The sequence below is a fragment of the Salmo salar genome, chromosome 20, assembly GCF_965601325.2.
Source record: "Salmo salar chromosome 20, fSalSal1, whole genome shotgun sequence".
Taxonomy (NCBI): Eukaryota; Metazoa; Chordata; class Actinopteri; order Salmoniformes; family Salmonidae; genus Salmo; species Salmo salar.
In genome coordinates this window covers 54,619,687-54,642,192 of record NC_138310.1, presented here as the reverse complement: position 1 = coordinate 54,642,192, position 22,506 = coordinate 54,619,687, and the positions used below count along the sequence as shown (strand labels likewise).

The following is a 22,506-nucleotide window of genomic DNA, read 5'->3' as shown; positions in this document are numbered from 1 at the left end:
ATAGGAGGGAGTGAGGCCTAAGAGGGTTTTATAAATAAGCGTCAACCAGTGGGTCTTGCGACGGGTATACAGAGATGCCCAGTTTACAGAGGAGTATTGAGTGCAGTGATGTGTCCTATAAGGAGCATTGGTGGAAAATCTGATGGCCGAATGGAAAAGAACATCTAGCCACTCAAAAGCACCCTTACCTGACGATCTATAAATGATGTCTCCGTAATCTAGCATGGGTAGGATGGTCATCTGAATCAGGGTTAGCTTGGCAGCTTGGGTGAAAGAGGAGTGATTACGATAGAGGAAACCAAGTCTAGATTTAAACTTTAGCCTGCAGTTTTGATATGTGCTGAGAGAAGGACAGTGTACCGTCTAGCTATACTCCCAAGTACTTGTATGAGGTGACTACCTCAAGCTCTAAACCCTCAGAGGTAGTAATCACACCTGTGGGGAGAGGGGCATTCTTCTTACCAAACCACATGAACTTTGATTTGGAGGTGTTCAGAAGTTAAGTTTAACACAAGTTGAGCACGCAGCCATGCAATCTCCATAGACAAACATTGTCAGTAGAATGGCCTTACTGAAGAGCACAGTGACTTTCAACATGGCCCTGTCATAGGATGTCACCTTTCCAACAACTCAGTCCATCAAATTCCTGACCTGCTAGAGCTGCCCCCGGGCAACTGTAAATCAAATCAAATCGAATGTATTTATATAGCCCTTCGTACATCAGCTGATATCTCAAAGTGCTGTACAGAAACCCAGCCTAAAACCCCAAACAGCAAGCAATGCATGTGAAAGAAGCACGGTGGCTAGGAAAAACTCCCTAGGAAAAACTCCCTAGAAAGGCCAAAAACCTAGGAAGAAACCTAGAGAGGAACCAGGCTATGAGGGGTGGCCAGTCCTCTTCTGGCTGTGCCGGGTGGATATTATAACAGAACATGGTCAAGATGTTAAAATGTTCATAAATGACCAGCATGGTCAAATAATAATAATCATAGTAGTTGTCGAGGGTGCAACAAGCTAGTCCGGTGAACAGGTCAGGGTTCCATAGCCGCAGGCAGAACAGTTGAAACTGGAGCAGCAGCACGGCCAGGTGGACTGGGGACAGCAAGGAGTCATCATGCCAGGTAGTCCTGAGGCATGGTCCTAGGGCTCAGGTCCTCCGAGAGAAAGACAGAAAGAGAGAAAGAGAGAATTAGAGAGAGCATATTTAAATTCACACAGGACACCGGATAAGACAAGATAAATACTCCAGATGTAACAGACTGACCCTAGCCCCCCGACACATAAACTACTGCAGCATAAATACTGGAGGCTGAGACAGGAGGGATCAGAAGACACTGTGGCCCCATCCGATGATACCTCCGGACAGGGCCAAACAGGCAGGATATAACCCCACCCACTTTGCCAAAGCACAGCCCCCACACCACTAGAGGGATGTCTCCAACCACCAACTTACGTCCTAAGACAAGGCCGAGTATAGCCCACAAAGATCTCCGCCATGGCAGTTGTACTTGAGTGACTCAACCCACTCAAGTGACGCACCCCTCCCATGGACGGCATGGGAGAACACCAGTAAGTCAGTGACTCAGCCCCTGTAATAGGGTTAGAGGCAGAGAATCCCAGTGGAGAGAGGGGAGAGACAGCAAGTGCTGTTATTGTGAAGTGGAAACGTTTAGGAGCAACAACGGATCTGCAAAGTGGTAGGCTACACAAGCTAAAAGAACGTGACCGCCGAATGCTGAAGCCCGTACAAATCGCCTGTCTTCGGTTGCAACACTCACTACCGAGTTCCAAACTGCCTCTGGAAGCAACGTCAGCACAAGAACTGTTGGTCGGGAGCTTCATCAAATGGGTTTCCATGGACGCACACAAGCAGCCGCACACAAGCCTAACAACAACATGCGCAAAGCCAAGCGACGGTTGGAGTGGTGTAAAGCTCACCGCCATTGTACACTGGAGCAGTGTAAACACGTTCTCTGGAGTGATGAATCACGCTTCACCCTCTGGCAGTCCGATGGACGAATCTGAGTTGAGCGGATGCCAGGAGAACGCTACCTGCCCAAAAGCATAGTACAACTGTAAAGTTTGGTGGAAGAGGAATAATGGTCTTTCATGGTTCTGGCTAGGCCCCTTAGTTCCAGTGAAGGGAAATCTTAATGCTACAGCATACAATAACATTCTAGACGATTCTGTGCTTCCAACTTGTGGTAACAGTTTGGGGAAGGCCCTTTCATGTTTCAGCATTCCAATGCCCCTGTGCACAAAGAGAGTTCCATACAGAAATGGTTTGTCTAAATCAGTGTGGAAGAACTTGACTGGCCTGCACAGAACCGTGAAATCAACCCCATCGAACACCTTTGGGATGAATTGGAACGCTGACTGCAAGCCAGGCCTAATCGCCCAACATCAGTGCCTGACCTCAATAATGCTCTTGCGCCTGAATGGAAGCAAGTCACTGCAGCAATGTTCCAACATCTAGTGGAAAACCTTCCCAGAAGAGTGGAGGCTGATAAGGCAGCGAAGGGGGGACCAACTCCATATTAATGCCCATGATGATAGAATGAGATGTTCAACGAGCAGGTGTCCACATATTTTTGGTCATGTAGTGTAGTTTGATACTTGTATCAGCAAAGAACAATCAATAAAACCAAGGTAAACCGTAGACACTGTAGCCCAAAGCTTGGTGAAACCAAGGTAAAAGGCAGTGACTGATGTTGGTGATTGCAGTTACTGCCTTTTTCCTTGGTTTCACTGTAACTTTTTTTGCAGTTACTACAAAAATGACCCCCCCATTTTCTCCATAACACAACACAATGGAGGCAAGACATTTTTCCACATGACAAAGCATGTATTGAATGTATCAAAAATGTCAGTAACACATTTTTGACCAGTTAATGCTCTTTTGCTTGGTATGACATGCACTCCACAGTAAATTCTGAACATTTTCTGCCTGGGTATATTTTATTGGAATAGTCCTTCCATAGACTGAACTTGCTAATGTTCATTAAATATTTGTTAACAGAGATGTACAGTTGAAGTCAGAAGTTTACATACACCTTAGCCAAGTACATTTAAACTGAGTTTTTCACAATTCCTGATATTTAATCCTAGTAAAAATTCCCTGTCTTATGTCAGTTAGGATCACCACTTTATTTTAAGAATGTGAAATGTCAGAATAATAGAGAATGATTTATTTCAGATTTTATTTCTTTCATCACATTCCCAGTGGGTCAGAAGTTTACATACACAATTAGTATTTGGTAGCATTCCCTTTAAATTGTTTAACTTGGGTCAAACGTTTCGGATAGCCTTCCACAAGCTTCCCACAATAAGTTGGGTGAATTTTGGCCCATTCCTCCTGACAGAGCTGGTGTAACTGAGTCAGGTTTGTAGGCCTTCTTGCTCGCACACGCTTTTTCAGTTCTGCCCACAAATTTTCTATAGGATTGAGGTCAGAGCTTTGTGATGGCCACTCCAATACCTTGACTTTGTTGTCCTTAAGCCATTTTGCCACAACTTTGGAAGTATGCTTGGGGTCATTGTCCATTTTGAAGACCTATTTGCGACCAAGCTTTAACTTCCTGACTGATGTCTTGAGATGTTGCTTCAATATATCCACATAATTTTCCTACCTCATCTATTTTGTGAAGTGCACCAGTCCCTCCTGCAGCAAAGCACCCCCACAACATGATGCTACCACCCCCGTGCTTCACGGTTGGGATGGTGTTCTTCGGCTTGCAAGCCTCCCCCTTTTTCCTCCAAACATAATGATGGTCATTATGGGCAAACAGTTCCATTTTTGTTTCATCAGACCAGAGGACATTTCTCCAAAAAGTACAATCTTTGTCACCATGTGCAGTTACTATTGCTTGTACAGATGAACGTGGTACCTTCAGGCATTTGAAAATTGCTCCCAAGGATGAACCAGACTTGTGTAGGTCTTGGCTGATTTCTTTTGATTTTCCCATGATGTCAGGCAAAGAGGCACTGAGTTTGAAGGTAGGCCTTCAAATGCATCCACAGGTACACCTCCAATTGACTCAAATTATGTCAATTAGCCTATCAGGAGCTTCTAAAACCATGACATCATTTTCTGGAATTTTCCAAGCTGTTTAAAGGCACAGTCAACTTCATGAATGTAAACTTCTGACCCACTGGAATTGTGATACAGTAAATTATAAGTGAAATAATCTGTCTGTAAACACTTGTTGGAAAAATTACTTGTGTCATGCACAAAGTGGATGTCCTAACTGACTTGCCAAAACTATAGTTTGTTAACAAGAAATTTGTGGCGTGGTTGAAAAACAAGTTTTAATGACTCCAACCTAAGTGTATGTAAACTTCTGACTTCAACTGTATAAATATCACATCACAGAGTGGCTTCAGTGGCGCCACTGCTGCTAAACTGAAATGGAGAGAAATTCCATCACTGCTGTGCCCACTGTCTTGGTTCAACAGATGAGAGGCAACTCCTAAAATAATCAATTATCTTTCCTACTCCACTGTCCCCCAAAACGATCAATTATTAAACCTCTTCAGCATCGGCTCACCTAGAATAGATTATATCATTATCAATTGGCCCATCAACACATCTTAGTTTTCCCTCTTCCAGAACACCCTCCACCCTTTCTCTCTCTAACAGGATGAAGTAAAGGACCCTTTAGTGTATTCGAAAGTCATCCACAAGTAAATCTCAAAATTATATTGGATTCAAATTCTTGGAACATTTGGGGTGTGAAGATTATCACTGATGTTATTGTGGGAAATGAGCCCAGCACCAACAGTAAACTCTATGTAGTAGAATGTTGCACAATTGATTTATGACATAAAAATTACAAAATAAAATGAATACACAAATATGTAATTCACCTTACATTCCAACCTGGGCACTGTCCAAGACAGGATGCAATTCTGATGTTGGTGAAACATAAATCTACAATTTAGCATCCTATATTTGAAACATTGTTTCAAAAAGTTGCTATTGTCACGTTGAAACTGAACAGAACTCCTTGTAGCATCCTCTCTGAGAGATGGTGCGCATACAGCCTCGCCCTTAAAATGTATTTCTATATCTGCAAGACAAGGAAACAATGCATCAATTAGAATGGCAGCTACAGACTGACAGTCCAGTAGCACACCAACCTTGACATTACAGTAGACGGTTTGGCTTACCCATAGAAGTCCAAGGCGGGACCGTATACAGTTGACCGCGATACATACTGGTAGTTGTAGTGCATTGACTCTCAGCATGTTACATAGTGACATGTGCAAAAACTACATTTCCCCAGACCTGTCACTGAGCGTTCCCGCTCCTATTGGCTGGCAGCTCCAGCCGCAGCCCCAGAGAATGAATGAAATTGAAATTGCTGGTATATTACATGTGCAATACCGGGATCTGCAGTGTTACATTGTATCTATCATACTATATCAAAATGGCCACAGTGGTACAGAACCCCCTGAAATCGTAAGTGCATACATTTTATATTTTACATTTTTAGGGATACATTTGTGGATGCTGTCAGTCCATGTAGCCTAGGTAATCGTTGACATTTGTATGCATCGTAAAGAAGTATCCAGCCTAAAGGCTACATCGCTATTATATAGCAAGCTACATATATTTATATGGTAGTGTAATAGCGATGGAAAGGTATATTTGAAACAGCTTTATTATAAGGCCGGGTTATGTAGAGCTGCCTATGCATGCCTAGAAACAATTACACTGAGCCAGTAATTACATGAGGAAGCTATGGTGGAATGTTGAGGTACAATTTAGGACCCGGTGTCCCTAGTCAATAGACAAGATCGCAGCCCACTTGCATGGCTGGTCAGGTAGCGCTTACAATAGCGAATAATAGCGAGTGGCAGCGGTTTTTTGAAAAGGTTGTGCTTGATACCTGTTCACATTATTGCATTAGGCTGTAAACAGGTAGATAAAACCAAGCTGGTGGTAGCCTATGTCGGCTGAAACCTAATACCCTTTGGACATCATTTTCTTGGAGACAGACCTCTTGGCAAAATAGCCTACGTGCTTGCGATTATAATGGCAGCAGTGTTTACAGGCAGCGCATCTTCGCTCCAATAAGACACGCGTTCCTATCTGCAAACATCTGAAACAATATTGTGTAAGCCTGCATCATATAAAATGGTTAACTTATGTGCCGGGAGTGGTTGCTTTTATTAGACTAGTGTCATCTCTACCAGTCGCGTTGAACGGTGAACATTCCATCAAGTTTCCATTCGATTCCTTTGTGCAGAATTGACACAATAACATTTCAACGTGCGGAATGCAGCCTGGGCTCGTGTCCAAAAGGTGGCTGTGCGTCTATCCGCTTGGCAAGATGCAGTTGAGACCTTTTCGATTAGAAATAATTGAAAACATGATAAATCGACTCCCGAATATGTATTTTTGGAGTGTTGCTTGGTTAAATGTAGGCATTTGCAGCCTGTCTAACAAAGAACGTGGTAGCCCAGTGTAGCGCGGAACACAACGGATGGTACCTGAGCGGGAATGTAGTTGCGATGCAGTCGATGCTGTGCTGTCAGCGCTATCTGAAATCCAGACAGGCGACATTTCATATAATTCATGACAACACATTACCTTAAATATACGAATAGCCTGTTACAAGCAACAGTGAACTGCTTTAATTAATGTTTTTGTCTACAACATCATTTATTTGATTCCGTCGATGCGCGACAGTGATGGCATTCTACTTATTGGGGAAACTAACACAAGTTAGGCTATTTGTTGCCATAGGATATGGCCAACTAGTCTAAAATGTTGGGTTATTCATATATGCATAGATAAAATGGTAAATTCGTGTGTAGGTTTTAGTAAGGCAAAACTGCACCTCTTAAAATGTATTAAATCAGCCTATTGCCTACCGATATTGATCGTAAACAGCACAGGGACCCGAGGTGAAAGGTGGTGTTGGAGGCATGAGCTATGCCGCTCATTTTCCAATTATAATATTCTCCGTTTAGGCTGCCCCATTGTTATAGGAGAGTAACTAGAACATTTTTATAGGAATTTGTTGCTTTTGTGTTGCTGTTTTTAAATACATTTTCAGATGACTAGTTGCATCTCGTTCTGAAAGCAGATAGAATGAACACAGTCGCACACTGTTTAGGCGAACCAACAGTATCCTACCACCCATTTTGTCATTTATCAGTTATTAGTAATGTGATTTCCATGTCATGGCAGTGTTTTAGCGACCCTGCGCATATCTGCGCTCCCAGTGATGCGCGCGCGGCTGAGTTCCTTTCTGCTGTGCGCCTGGTCTCTGGTTGCTCAATTACTGGGAACAAGTGGGGACATAGACACTCCCAGAAGCCTTTGCAAGACCATGTCAAGGGGATTCGTTTGACTTATTTGCATGAAAAATGCGAATACGGGGAGCAAAGGGAATGGCATGGGATAGGAGCCATCAATGGACTAGAAACTGATTCATTCTGACTTGAATGTTTCTCAGTAAGGGTCTAGTCTAGTTAATACCCTCTACCACTGCTTCCGCTGCTTATATAATGCTATCTAGCCTACTGAATGCACTAGTTGTTGAGGACAACACTGATTTAGAGTATTCGGAGCTCACTACTCAAATGTTGTCCAATGCATCTCAGAGGTTCAAAGAGCTCAGTGTGTAAGCACATCCTCAGGGAACCATCAGTCTACTGGGAATTCCCCTAACCTCTCCAATAGTCCTCCTTTAATCTCTCTGTTACTCTTCCTCTCTCTCTCTCTCTCTCTCTCTCTTTCTCTCGCTCATTTTCTCTGCTGCTCTCATATTGCCATCCCTGACTCACAACTCAGTTCTCAGTTCTTTAGGGGTCCCTCTCTCCGTTCGTTCTCTTTCCATCCATCCTCAAACCTACCCCTTGCCCACATCATGTCTCTTTGTTTTTAACTCTTTCTCTCTTCCTCCGTTGACTCCCTTTCTCCTTCTTCCCCCCATCCTTTCATTCTGTCACTCTACTTGGAGAAAGAGGCCATATGCTGACTGACTGTTGTGGTAGTTACTCTGCTGTGCCTGACTGATCTGAGGGAAATTAATTCAACATAATTCTGTGCTCAGGCACTGTTTAAAGGAACAGCCAGGCCTGCTGAGTTCACTGGAGCCTGAGCATCCCCTCTCTCTCTCTCTCTCTCTCTCTCTCTCACTCCTCTTGCTCTCTCCCTCTCTTTTTGTTAGGGAATTTCTTTTCTGGTTTATTGCCATCAGTCCCCCTTTTTTCCACATAGACTTTCTTCTCTTTGTCTTCATGGGAAGACTAGAGAGAGACACAGATACGTATTTTTAGCTCTATGACCTATTTCTCCATTGCTACCTAACTGACTGTCAGTCACTTCCCTGTGCTTTGGGATCCAATATGGTCACCGGCTGTAGTCAAGTTGTAGTTCAGGACAGGGAGAATAGGAACTACAACAGCCCTTTACAGTAGTGGCCAAGGAGGCTATTAGAATATTTCTCTTAGGAAACCTCCATTGGATGTGCAAGAAAGACACAGGAAGTAGTTCCAGTATGCATGCACAGCAATGAGAGGGCTATGATTCATCAGCCATGTTGTCCAACATAGTTTGACTGGTGCTGGAGTAGTAGGGTCATTTGGAGCGGGCATACGACTGTGGGGGACGGTCGGGACATGGATCTAGCCGTGTGACTGGGAACATTCAGAAGAGCCACTAAAATAGTCAGATTCAGACTGACTGAAAGGAAAACAGACGTGTAATAATGAGGGTAATGAAAGGGTTGAATGAAGAAGAGAGGAGAACGAGGACGTAATTCCAAACATGCATGTATTTGGATGGATGCCTATTGTCAGGTTTTGTTTTGTGTGCAAAAAATGCTTTGGGGTTAGAAACATGGTACCGTTGCTTTATTGTTATTGCCTGTGACTGTGACTGTGACAATGACAGGTAGGGATGGATGAACAGGGCGATGCAAGGTGTCCACTGACAGAAGACGGGCTTGGTGCAGTGCATGCAATGCAACTGACTGCACAGAATAGGCCGCAGCAATAAACATGCTTGAATTGCATTGCACATTTGTATGGCACAGAGAGAAGGTCCCAGCTCACGTTCATTATAAATCACGGGGAAAGAAAATCCATTGGAAGAAATAATGTCACAACGGTTTGTAGACATTTTAATCAGTGGTAAAGCGAGTGTCGTGGACATCCACCAGTGGAGGCTGCTGAGGGGAGGATGGCTCATAATAATGTCTGGAACGGAGGAAATGGAATGGCATCAAACACATGGAAACCATGTGTTTAATGTATTTGATACCATTCCACTGTTTCCGCTCCAGTCATTACCACGAGCCCGTCCTCCGCAATTAAGGTACCAGCAACATCCTGTGACATCCACATGGCATCATCTACTTCTACTGGCATCCTTAACATAATATACTTCTACTGGCATCCTTAACATAATCTACTTCTACTGGCATCCTTAACATAATCTACTTCTACTGGCATCCTTAACATAATCTACTTCTACTGGCATCCTTAACATAATCTACTTCTACTGTCATCCTTAACATAATCTACTTCTACTGGCATCCTTAACATAATCTACTTCTACTGGCATCCTTAACATAATCTACTTCTACTGGCATCCTTAACATAATCTACTTCTACTGGCATCCTTAACATAATCTACTTCTACTGGCATCCTTAACATAATCTACTTCTACTGGCATCCTTAACATAATCTACTTCTACTGGCATCCTTAACATAATCTACTTCTACTGGCATCCTTAACATAATCTACTTCTACTGGCATCCTTAACGTAATCTACTTCTACTGGCATCCTTAACATAATCTACTTCTACTGGCATCCTTAACAGTCCTACTCAGTCCTATAATAATCTCAAAGTATTCCTGCTTGTCCTCTCCCAAAACATTCCTCTAATCCCAGTCTCTGGTCATTACTGCACTCTTATTCTCTGACACACACACACACACACCCACACACACACCCACACACACACACACACACACACACACACACACACACACACACACACACACACACACACACACACACACACACACACACACACACACACACACACACACACACACACACACACACACACACACACACAATTCTATACATTCTGCAGTAGTCCCATTCTACAGAACACTCTTTCCTCTGAGGTAATTATTTTAGTTCCATTGTCTCTGGCCACTGGTATGGATCTCTGCTAGAAACTGGTGGGTGGAGTCATGTGAAGCAAATTAGTATTTCCTCATGCAGCACGTTAATAACGTTGGAGAGAGAGAGAACGAGAGGGAGAGGAGAGAGAGCGAGAAGGGAGGAAGGATCCATCCATGTAATAACAGCAAAAGTGCAGAGTCAATAAATCTCACCTGAAGGACCAGTTTTCAGCCACGGTGGTTGGATTGCCATGCCCTGATGTACTGCCTGAAATGCACACTCAGACTCACAGTACAAATACACAGAATATACAAACACATATAAACACATATACACAGAATATACAGACATATACACAGAATATACAGACATATACACAGAATATACAAACACAAATACACAGAATATACAAACACATACAAACACATATACACAGAATATACAGACATATACACAGAATATACAGACATATACACAGAATATACAAACACAAATACACAGAATATACAAACACACACACAGAATATACAAACCACACACACACACACACACACACGAGAATATACAAACACATATACACAGAATATACAAACACACACACAGAATATACAAACACACACACACAGAATATACAAACACACACACAGAATATACAAACACATACAAACACAGAATATACAAACACACACACAGAATATACAAACACACACACAGAATATACAAACACACACACAGAATATACAAACACACACACACAGAATATACAAACACATACAAACACAAACACACAGAATATACAAACATACACACAGAATATAAAAACACATACACACAGAATATACAAACACATACTGTACATACACATGCTCCAGACACAAACACACAGACACACAGTATACAGACACACAATATATAGACACACAGTATACAGACACACAAGGAATATGTATTGTGCATAAACAGACTCACAGCATCAGCAACACCCAGCTGTAGCAGTGTTGTCCGACTCCAGTCCTTGACTACCCCCAACAGCAAACGTCTTTGTTGCAGATCTTGTCTAGCCATCTTGTTACAAGAGGACCACAATGGAAATAAGTCCCAGACTTTAGTGTGTGTTATCCCATGGCTTTTTCAAGTTTTACGTGTGCTTGTTTTAAAAAATGGTCAAATGAATAAACGAAACTAAGCCCTGGACAAACAAACTTGATTCAACTCATCGAGGGCTTGATGGTTAGTTGACAAGTTTAATCAGGTGTGCTTGTTCAGGGCTACAATACAAATGTGTACTGTTGTGGGTACTGGGGGACTGGAGTTGGGAAACACTGTCCTCTAGAATACAGTCACGTAGACAGACACACAGATATGAAACTTTATGCAAAACCAGAGGCCTGTAACATGGCAACAAGGTAGTTACGGTAACATGCAGATGAATACATACCAAACACAGACCTATAGATACATAGACACACCTACTGTACAGATTCATTCTCTCTCTCTCCACACACACACACACACACACACACACACACACACACACACACACACACACACACACACACACACACACACACACACACACACACACACACACACACAGTGATGGGCGGAAAAATCGATCCAGTTACATTTCACAATATTATTTTTGCGCTGGTTGGCTGCACCTGCACCAAAACTCATAGCTTGTTCTCCATCTTCTTTTTAAATAGGGAGACAATTTGTTTTCAGCACCTTTATTAACATGACTGATCAAAAGTCGTTTTCTCATGCCTCTCTCTCGTCCCTCTGCAGAAGACAGGTGAATAATATGTTTAGAACATCGAATCGCAATAAAATCACAGCATCGAATCACAATACATATAGAATCGTAAGAATTGCAATACATATGGTATTGGCACCTAAGTATGGTGATAATATTGTATGGTGAGGTCTCTGGTGATTCCCAGCTCTACACACACACCAAGCTGTATTTGTCTCAGTGACGTGGTACTTTAACAGATGAGATGTGTGATAGTCCTACAGTGGTGCAGCTGTCTGTGTTGCTGTCTGTTTATGTGTCAGCATCAGCTTAACATCAGCACTGTGTGTGTGTGTGTGTGTGTGTGTGTGTGTGTGTGTGTGTGTGTGTGTGTGTGTGTGTGTGTGTGTGTGTGTGTGTGTGTGTGTGTGTGTGTGTGGTAGTGCGTGCAGGCCTGGGTGTGTGTGTGTTTGTGTGACAGCTCCTGGTGAACAACGCCACAGCCCCCTCAACAGACCAATGTGTTCCAGCTGTTAGACTGGCAGATGCTAGCTGACACACTTACTTTATATATACACACACACACACACACACACACACACACACACACACACACACACACACACACACACACACACACACACACACACACACACACACACACACACACACACACACACACACACACACACACACACACAAACATACATACGTACATACGTACATATGTACATACATACATACATAAATATGTCATCACAGCCTAGTCACTGACGGGCATCCTAGCCATGGAAAAGGCCTAGGTTTCATGCTACATGCCTTCGTTAAAGCCGTCTCCCAAAGTGACAAGAAGTCGATGTGCTTGTCTGTGTACGTTTTTTTATTATGCACAAAGTATATTCACTGTCATAAGTTGGAGAGTGAGTTTGGGTGGACGCAATACATACAGGCTACAGTTGATTATGTTTGGATTGAATTCATCTCTTTCCTGTAACATGCATTCCACTTTTTTGCCCTCACATGGTTTGATAATACTGCTAAGTATGTATTTTCCAGAGCGCATACATGTCTGCCCTTATTTTTAGGGTCTGGTTGGGCGTGTGAGGCAGAGGCTGTTCAGTTCTGGGCTGTTCTGCTCACTACACCAGGCCTATAGCTTTACATCTCCTAGTCTTCAGCAGCACAGCAATCTACTGAGAGTACTGAGAGACCAAGAAAAGGCAGTCACATCTGTAGAGGGGGAGAAACAGAGATACATCATTTCTCTGGGTACGGTGAAAGAGAGGGGGGAGGAGGAAGAGAGATGGAGGAGGTGAAATGGGTAAGGGTGATATTGCATAGTGTAATCTGCAGACTGGGTGTGGGGGGATGGGCGCACAGATTGCCTTTCCTCCACCAGGCAAGGCAGAGCCTGCCTCACACTGCTGTGCTGTGTGGACCAGAGAAGTAAAGCATCAGTACTGAAGGCCTATGACCGTGGTCCGAAGGCTAGTCCACACAGGCTGTTCACCACACCGCTGCCTTCACACACACACACACACACACACACACACACACACACACACACACACACACACACACACACACACACACACACACACACACACACACACACACACACACATACATATATGACCATCCACACAACCCACTCCCCCATATGTGTGTGTTGAACATATTGGCTTCAAACCTTATGATAGAGAGATTGCTTTTGTGGAAATATGATTTAGTGTACGTAGCTGTCTCCTGAAGACCTACATGATGTGAAATCATCCTTCCTTGATAATCCATCAGCTAAACGCCATGCCATTGCTCTTGCAGCGTCATTATGCGTACATCACCAAGTTAGAAATCACCATTAGAATGTCATCCCTTTTCCTAATTGACATTTTGTAATTGTAGCTTGGTTTTTATGACTGGTTCACATTTTACATGGTGAGGTTTCATTTTCCAATGACCTGACTTTCCCTCTAGGTGGAGCCCTCTGTTTCTCTTTCATTCAAGCCACTGCTAATTGAGGCTAATTGGAGAGTGGTCAGGGGTTGGAGTTTTGGGTATTGTAGTTTGTAAATTGCGGTCGTAGCGTGTACTGTGTGTAGATGTGTTATTCTGTGGACTGCAGTTTATTGCTCTTGCTTCCAATGCCTTAGAAAGTGGGTTATAGAGGGCGTTATGGTGGGGGGGTTGTGCTATCTTGGAGGGTTGTATGTTTGCCTGTCTGTCTGTGTGTGTGTGTGTGTGTGTGTGTGTGTGTGTGTGTGTGTGTGTGTGTGTGTGTGTGTGTGTGTGTGTGTGTGTGTGTGTGTGTGTGTGTGTGTGTGTGTGTGTGTGTGTGTGTGTGGCTTTAGTGGGTGCGCTCCCAGCCATATGCTCCATTCTCTGCTCTGCTTTTTGTTTGGACCAATCGCTCCCCTCTGTTTGCCTGGTGTCGAGATGCTCTGTGGGTTTAAGATTGTTGAAAAAGGCACTCGATGCTCCAGGCTTTTCCTCGTTTCTCCTTCTTTGTGTGTTTTTGTGTCTGTATCAGTGACTGGTCTGAAACCTGCTAACGTGCCTATCCTTGTGTACTATCTGTGTGGTTTTGTACGGCTTTGTTTCTGGCTGTATCTAGAGTTCTGATTGTGTATGGCTGCTGGTGGATGGTCATCTCACACTGTCCACCTTATCTAGCAGAGCTGTACTCCGCTTGTTATGCTGCTGAAGTAGGTTCCCTCTCTATGCTGGTGGCCATAGAGTTGATCAATTATTTCCCCCCCTCGGTGAAACGGAGCCTTTCCTGTCCTCCTCAGACAGCCTCACAGAGTCCCTGCTAAGCCCCCGGAGCTGAAAGCAGGCCAGACCACCAGTAGAGGCCCTCAGCTCCTCCAGGTTGTAGTAGGCCGCTAGTAGGACGCTCTGGATGCTGACGCTGGACAGAATAGAGAAGCTTGGTCATCTCTGTTTCTGCCTGGTTTCCCTGGTGATGTGGTATATATTCAGCTCTCCCAGCCTAGCTTCCACTAACCCCAAATAGATATTTTTTTAAACCTTCAAGGGCAAACAGCCGCGGCGTAATGTAATGAGATTGCAGGCAGAGGCGACCAAACTGAAAGCAGCCATTTTCTACAGCTGTCAAACTTCTTGTTGAAAGGGCCGACTTATTCCGATAGCTCGAATGGCAGCACCAGGGTGACGGGGTGGGGGAGGGGCTGAAATGGGGAGTGTGTGTGTGTGTGTGGGGGGGGGGGGGGGGGTGCAGAGAAGAGAGGGGTGCAGGGAGAGGAGGAGGGAGAGGGTGGAACCTCCAGCGTTATAGCTGCTTTGCATTTTGAATGTTTTCTCTCCTCTTACCCTGTTGCAACCCATCCCTGTGCTAGTGCAGCCTTAATATTTTAAAAGCTGGGTGTATAGGTTTGCGTGTGTATGTGTGCACGTGGCGTGCCTGTGTGTCCTTCTGCCTCTTTGCATTTAGGAGTATTTATTTGTGTGGACATGTGCGTTCTCCCCAGCCAGCGTATCCATGAGGTTTGTCTAAAAAGGAAGATTGATGGGAAACGTTATGTCTGTGTTGTCATCTTGAAGAATGACACATATCTAGGGATTACACCGATATTAAACCATGTGTCTAGTGATTACACCGTCATCAAAGCTCTGCTGTGAAATGCCAACAGTACAGTAGAACAGTACGTCAAGACTTCCATACCACATTTGAACATCATCCACTACCCCCATCCAACACCACTCAGCCTCAGTTTAACTGATTTCCCTGCTACCACCATGGCTAAGCTTCATCCCAAATGGCAGACTATTCCCTATATAGTGCCCTGGTCAAAAGCAGTGCACTATTAGGCAAAAGGGTGCGAATTGGGACATAGTCTAAGTCCCTTAGTCTTATTCCAGTTCCTCCCTGCTGTGGTATCCAGGCCTCCTCTCATCCCATAGAAAGCACTAGTGAGTGACCATAGGTTGGACTGCAGGGAGGGAAGGGAGTCACAACATATCCCTTTTAATGCCCAGCCAGAACATCTCTCATCCCCAGTGCAGAGGTTGGATCTGATGGTATAGTATGGAGTGTGAGGTGTAGCCACTCCCAATATTCTGTCTGGTCTGTTACACTGGAATTTGTGCTATATTTCCTTGTATGGTTGTGATCCTATATACTGTATGTTGTATGGTTGTGATCCTATATACTGTATGTTGTATGGTTGTGATCCTATATACTGTATGTTGTATGGTTGTGATCCTATATACTGTATGTTGTATGGTTGTGATCCTATATACTGTATGTTGTATGGTTGTGATCCTATGTACTGTATGTTGTATGGTTGTGATCCTATATACTGTATGTTGTATGGTTACGATCCTATATACTGTATGTTGTATGGTTGTGATCCTATATACTGTATGTTGTATGGTTGTGATCCTATATACTGTATGTTGTATGGTTGTGATCCTATATACTGTATGTTGTATGGTTGTGATCCTATATACTGTATGTTGTATGGTTACGATCCTATATACTGTATGTTGTATGGTTACGATCCTATATACTGTATGTTGTATGGTTACGATCCTATATACTGTATGTTGTATGGTTACGATCCTATATACTGTATGTTGTATGGTTGTGATCCTATATACTGTATGTTGTATGGTTGTGATCCTATATACTGTATGTTGTATGGTTGTGATCCTATGTACTGTATGTTGTATGGTTGTGATCCTATATACTGTATGTTGTATGGTTGTGATCCTATATACTGTATGTTGTATGGTTGTGATCCTATATACTGTATGTTGTATGGTTGTGATCCTATATACTGTATGTTGTATGGTTGTGATCTTATATACTGTGCACTGTATGAACAATATACTGTATGTCTGCCATGGCTGGCAACCTTGGTGTTGTGACTGTGTTAGAGAAGCACATAGGTGATGAACAGGAGGGAAGGAGAGGAGGGAAGGAGAGGAGGAGGGAAGGAGAGGAGGAAGGCAGTGACTCACAGTGCCTCTCTATCTTTGTGTTCACAGGCAATCTGGAGGAACAGTCATTAAGAACAGGTAAGGGAGGAGGGAGGAGGAGGGAGGAAGGGGGGAGGGGACTTGCATTCACTTACAGTACAAATACACACACCTATTACTCTACCATCAAGTGCCCACATGTATAACACACACACACACACACACCACTGACATTATGTTGTCTAGCAGTGAGCAGTCTATTCTACCTCATCCGGCGACGCTGATAGCCTCACTCTGTTCACACATTCAGAGCACTGTATCTCACCTTTCATGTGTCACTACATGCACTGTTTGTGCGTTTCACTTCTGATGAGTCTCTACATGCCCTGGCACCACACAGCCCAGGTCCTTCTGATAAGTCTCTACATGCCCTGGCACCACACAGCCCAGGTCCTTCTGATGAGTCTCTACATGCCCTGGCACCACACAGCCCAGGTCCTTCTGATGAGTCTCTACATGCCCTGGCACCACACAGCCCAGGTCCTTCTGATGAGTCTCTACATGCCCTGGCACCACACAGCCCAGGTCCTTCTGATGAGTCTCTACATGCCCTGGCACCACACAGCCCAGGTCCTTCTGATGAGTCTCTACATGCCCTGGCACCACACAGCCCAGGTCCTTCTGATGAGTCTCTACATGCCCTGGCACCACACAGCCCAGGTCCTTCTGATGAGTCTCTACATGCCCTGGCACCACACAGCCCAGGTCCTTCTGATGAATCTCTACATGCCCTGGCACCACACAGCCCGGGTCCTTCTGTTGAGTCTCTACGTGCCCTGGCACCACACAGCCCAGGTCCTTCTGATGAGTCTCTACATGCCCTGGCACCACACAGCCCAGGTCCTTCTGATGAGTCTCTACATGCCCTGGCACCACACAGCCCAGGTCCTTCTGATGAATCTCTACATGCCCTGGCACCACACAGCCCAGGTCCTTCTGATGAGTCTCTACATGCCCTGGCACCACACAGCCCAGGTCCTCTGAGAAACCCACGCCCAGACACAGAGAGAGACAGAGGAATGATACTGTACTTTGGAAAAACAGATGTTGTCACTGTAGAGTGTGGATAATGCAATGTCGATGTGTGGGTCCTGAAGTGAAATGACCTAGGTTAACAGGGCTCTGTGTCTCTCTCTTGCCTCCCTGTGCCCGTTGTGTGCCACCCTGTCTGTGCCAGTCTGGGCGAGGAGTTCTATAGAGAGGCCATCGAGCACTGCCGCAGCTACAATGCCCGCCTGTGTGCTGAGCGCTCCATGCGCCTGCCCTTCCTGGACTCCCAGACTGGCGTGGCACAGAGCAACTGCTACATCTGGATGGAGAAGAACCACCGTGGCCCAGGTGTGTGTGTGTGTGTGTGTGTGTGTGTGTGTGTGTGTGTGTGTGTGTGTGTGTGTGTGTGTGTGTGTGTGTGTGTGTGTGTGTGTGTGTGTGTCCTTGTGCGTGTGTAAGGTCTAGGCTGCGTGCGTGTGTGTGTTCGTGGACAACATGTTAGTGTGTGTTCCAATGCATGCAGCCCTGTAACAAAACACAGGGTAAGAGGCAGCATAAAGAGGTATGAGGCCTGGGGTAGGGATGTCTGGAACACAGCCTCCAGACCTTCCTAGTTCACATCTTCGGTTCTCCTCTGCTCTCAGCAACCCTTTGTCCTCTGTGTTGTTCTCCCATCTTCTTCCTCTCTCTATCCTTCTCTCTCCCCTCTCCTCCCTCTCTCTTTCTCTCTCCCCTCTCCTCCCTCTCTATCCTTCTCTCTCCCCTCTCCTACCTCTCTCTTTCTCTTTCTATGTCCCCTCTCCTCCCTCTATCCTTCTCTCTCCCCTCTCCTACCTCTCCCTTTCTCTCTCCCCTCTCCTCCCTCTATATCCTTCTCTCTCCCCTCTCCTACCTCTTTCTTTCTCTAAATTTTTCTCTCTCCCCTCTCCTCCCTCACTCTGTCCTTCTCTTTCCCCTCTCCTACCTCTCCCTTTCTCTCTCCCCTCTCCTCCCTCTCTATCCTTCTCTTTCCCCTCTTCTCCCTCACTCTATCCTTCTCTCTCCCCTCTCCTCCCTCACTCTATCCTTCTCTCTCCCCTCTCCTACCTTTCTCTTTCTCTCTCCCCTCTCCTCCCTCTATCATTTTCTCTCCCTTCTCCTCCTCTAGCCTCCTCTCTCCCCTCTCCTCCCTCACTCTATCCTTCTCTCTCCCCTCTCCTCCCTCTCTATCCTTCTCTCTCCCCTCTCCTACCTCTCTCTTTCTCTCTCCCCCTCTCTCACACCTATGTGTAGTATCAGTGTACAGTATGTGTGTGCATGTGTACAGAGTTTAGAGTTTGTTGTGTGTGTGTGTGTGTGTGTTTTGAGTGTGTATGAGTGACACAGTGTTGTTTTTACTAACATAAACGACCGATGCAGGTATAGGTTTGTCAAGCACAGAGACTGATGGAGGTATAGGTTTATCAATCACAGAGACTGATGGAGGTATAGGTTTGTCAAGCACAGAGACTGATGGAGGTATAGGTTTGTCAAGCACAGAGACTGATGGAGGTATAGGTTTATCAATCACAGAGACTGATGGAGGTATAGGTTTATCAATCACAGAGACTGATGGAGGTATAGGTTTGTCAAGCACAGAGACTGATGGAGGTATAGGTTTGTCAAGCACAGAGACTGATGGAGGTATAGGTTTATCAATCACCGAGACTGATGGAGGTATAGGTTTGTCAAGCACAGAGACTGATGGAGGTATAGGTTTGTCAAACACAGAGACTGATGGAGGTATAGGTTTGTCAAACACAGAGACTGATGGAGGTATAGGTTTATCAATCACCGAGACTGATGGAGGTATAGGTTTGTCAAGCACAGAGACCGATGGAGGTATAGGTTTGTCAAGCACAGAGACTGATGCAGGGTATAGGTTTGTCAAGCACAGAGACTGATGGAGGTATAGGTTTGTCAAGCACAGAGACTGATGGAGGTATAGGTTTGTCAAGCACAGAGACTGATGGAGGTATAGGTTTGTCAAGCACAGAGACTGATGGAGGTATAGGTTTGGTCAAACACAGAGACTGATGGAGGTATAGGTTTATCAAGCACAGAGACTGATGGAGGTATAGGTTTATCAAGCACAGAGATCATAAAAGCTTAGAATTTCTGTTTGCACAAAAAAACGAACATGTCCCTTCTATTTAAAGTAAATAACATCATCACCTTAACCCCGTCATTATAGTTTAGTCTGCATTAGTAGTTTTTCATGACTTGTTGCATTGCTCTTTGTTTGGCCCCCAGGTTTGGCCCCAGGACAGTTGTATACTTACCCTGCCCGCTGCTGGCGCAAGAAGAGACGGCTAAACATTCTGGAGGACCCGCGCCTTGGACCCATCGAGTTTAAGATCGGTAAGAGACAAGAAAACTGGAAAGGAGGATGAGGAGGCCGTAGAATGACAGAGAAAAACCACAGGAGGCTGGTGGCTTTTTAATTGGGGAGAACGGGCTCCTGGTAATGGCTTCAGTGGAATCAGTGGAATGGTACCCAATACATCAGAAACATGGTTTCCAGTCGCTCCGTTCCAGACATTATTATGAGCTGCCCTCCCCTCAGCAGCCTCCTGTGGTGTACTGTAACTGTACTTGTATTGTTGTGTTAGTCTGTCAGGGCAAAGTGATAGCTGGGAAGGAATTGTAACATGTATTAGCAGGGGAGGGTTACTGTAACGTACGGTATGGTGTGTGTGTGTGTGTTTAGACTACGAGGCGTCTCTGAAGAAGGAGGGGGGCTTGCCGGAGGGGCCGGTGTTGGAATCACTGCTCAGTGGAGAGACTCTGGACAAGAAGGTGGAGACCAAGGAAGAGGAACCTATGAGCGAGTGCCAGGTAAGAGGAGCTTAGAATCACTCATGGTGGCCTGCGCGCGCGCGCACACACACACACACACACACACACACACACACACACACACACACACACACACACACACACACACACACATACACACACACACATACACACGCATGTTCTAGTTTCCCTTTGTCATGCTCTCTTGGAGCCCTCTGACCCATTCCTCTACTTCTTCACCTTGGAGCCCTCTGACCCATTCCTCTACTTCTTCACCTTGGAGCCCTCTGACCCATTCCTCTACTTCTTCACCTTAGAGCCCTCTGACCCATTCCTCTACTTCTTCACCTTGGATCCCTCTGATCCATTCCTCTACTTCTTCACCTTGGATCCCTCTGACCCATTCCTCTACTTCTTCACCTTGGAGCCCTCTGACCCATTCCTCTACTTCTTCACCTTGGAGCCCTCTGACCCATTCCTCTACTTCTTCACCTTGGAGCCCTCTGACCCATTCCTCTACTTCTTCACCTTGGAGCCCTCTGACCCATTCCTCTACTTCTTCACCTTGGAGCCCTCTGACCCATTCCTCTACTTCTTCACCTTAGAGCCCTCTGATCCATTCCTCTACTTCTTCACCTTGGAGCCCTCTGACCCATTCCTCTACTTCTTCACCTTGGAGCCCTCTGACCCATTCCTCTACTTCTTCACCTTGGAGCCCTCTGACCCATTCCTCTACTTCTTCACCTTAGAGCCCTCTGACCCATTCCTCTACTTCTTCACCTTAGAGCCCTCTGACCCATTCCTCTACTTCTTCACCTTAGAGCCCTCTGATCCATTCCTCTACTTCTTCACCTTAGAGCCCTCTGACCCATTCCTCTACTTCTTCACCTTAGAGCCCTCTGACCCATTCCTCTACTTCTTCACCTTGGAGCCCTCTGATCCATTCCTCTACTTCTTCACCTTGGAGCCCTCTGACCCATTCCTCTACTTCTTCACCTTAGAGCCCTCTGACCCATTCCTCTACTTCTTCACCTTGGAGCCCTCTGATCCATTCCTCTACTTCTTCACCTTGGATCCCTCTGACCCATTCCTCTACTTCTTCACCTTGGATCCCTCTGACCCATTCCTCTACTTCTTCACCTTGGATCCCTCTGACCCATTCCTCTACTTCTTCACCTTGGATCCCTCTGACCCATTCCTCTACTTCTTCACCTTAGAGCCCTCTGACCCATTCCTCTACTTCTTCACCTTGGATCCCTCTGACCCATTCCTCTACTTCTTCACCTTGGATCCCTCTGATCCAATCCTCTACTTGCTGTGTAGTTTCTTTACTCTCCTCTCTCGGCCTATCCCTCTCTGGTTCTCTCTCTCGCTCTCTGGTTCTCTGTCTCTCCCTCTCTGGTTCTCTCTCTCACTCTCTGGTTCTCTGTCTCTCCCTCTCTGGTTCTCTGTCTCTCCCTCTCTGGTTCTCTCTCTCTCACTCTCTGGTTCTCTGTCTCTCCCTCTCTGGTTCTCTCTCTCCCTCTCTGGTTCTCTCTCTCTCCCTCTCTGGTTCTCTCTCTCTCCCTCTCTGGTTCTCTTTCTCTCCCTCTCTGGTTTTCTCTCTCCCTCTCTTGTTCTCTGTCTCTCCCTCTCTGATTCTCTGTCTCTCCCTCTCTGGTTCTCTCTCTCCCTTTCTGGTTCTCTCTCTCCCTCTCTGGTTCTCTCTCCCTCTCTGGTTCTCTCTCTCCCTTTCTGGTTCTCTCTCTCCCTCTCTGGTTCTCTCTCCCTCTCTGGTTCTCTCTCTCCCACTATGGTTCTCTCTCTCT

At 45.3% G+C, this 22,506-nt stretch overlaps 1 protein-coding gene across 1 annotated transcript in view; it reads left to right on the top strand.

Annotated features, from left to right (window-relative positions):
- Positions 1-5,331: 5,331 nt before the first annotated feature.
- LOC106580828 (zinc finger protein neuro-d4) overlaps positions 5,332-22,506 on the top strand; it is a 42,100-nt gene continuing 24,925 nt past the window's right edge. The window contains exons 1-5 of the mRNA XM_045703628.2: positions 5,332-5,461; positions 16,901-16,930; positions 18,069-18,229; positions 20,153-20,260; positions 20,610-20,737. Of these exons, the coding sequence (XP_045559584.1) occupies positions 5,349-5,461; positions 16,901-16,930; positions 18,069-18,229; positions 20,153-20,260; positions 20,610-20,737 (540 nt within the window). The 5' untranslated portion in view covers positions 5,332-5,348. The remainder of the gene's footprint in view (positions 5,462-16,900; positions 16,931-18,068; positions 18,230-20,152; positions 20,261-20,609; positions 20,738-22,506) is intronic.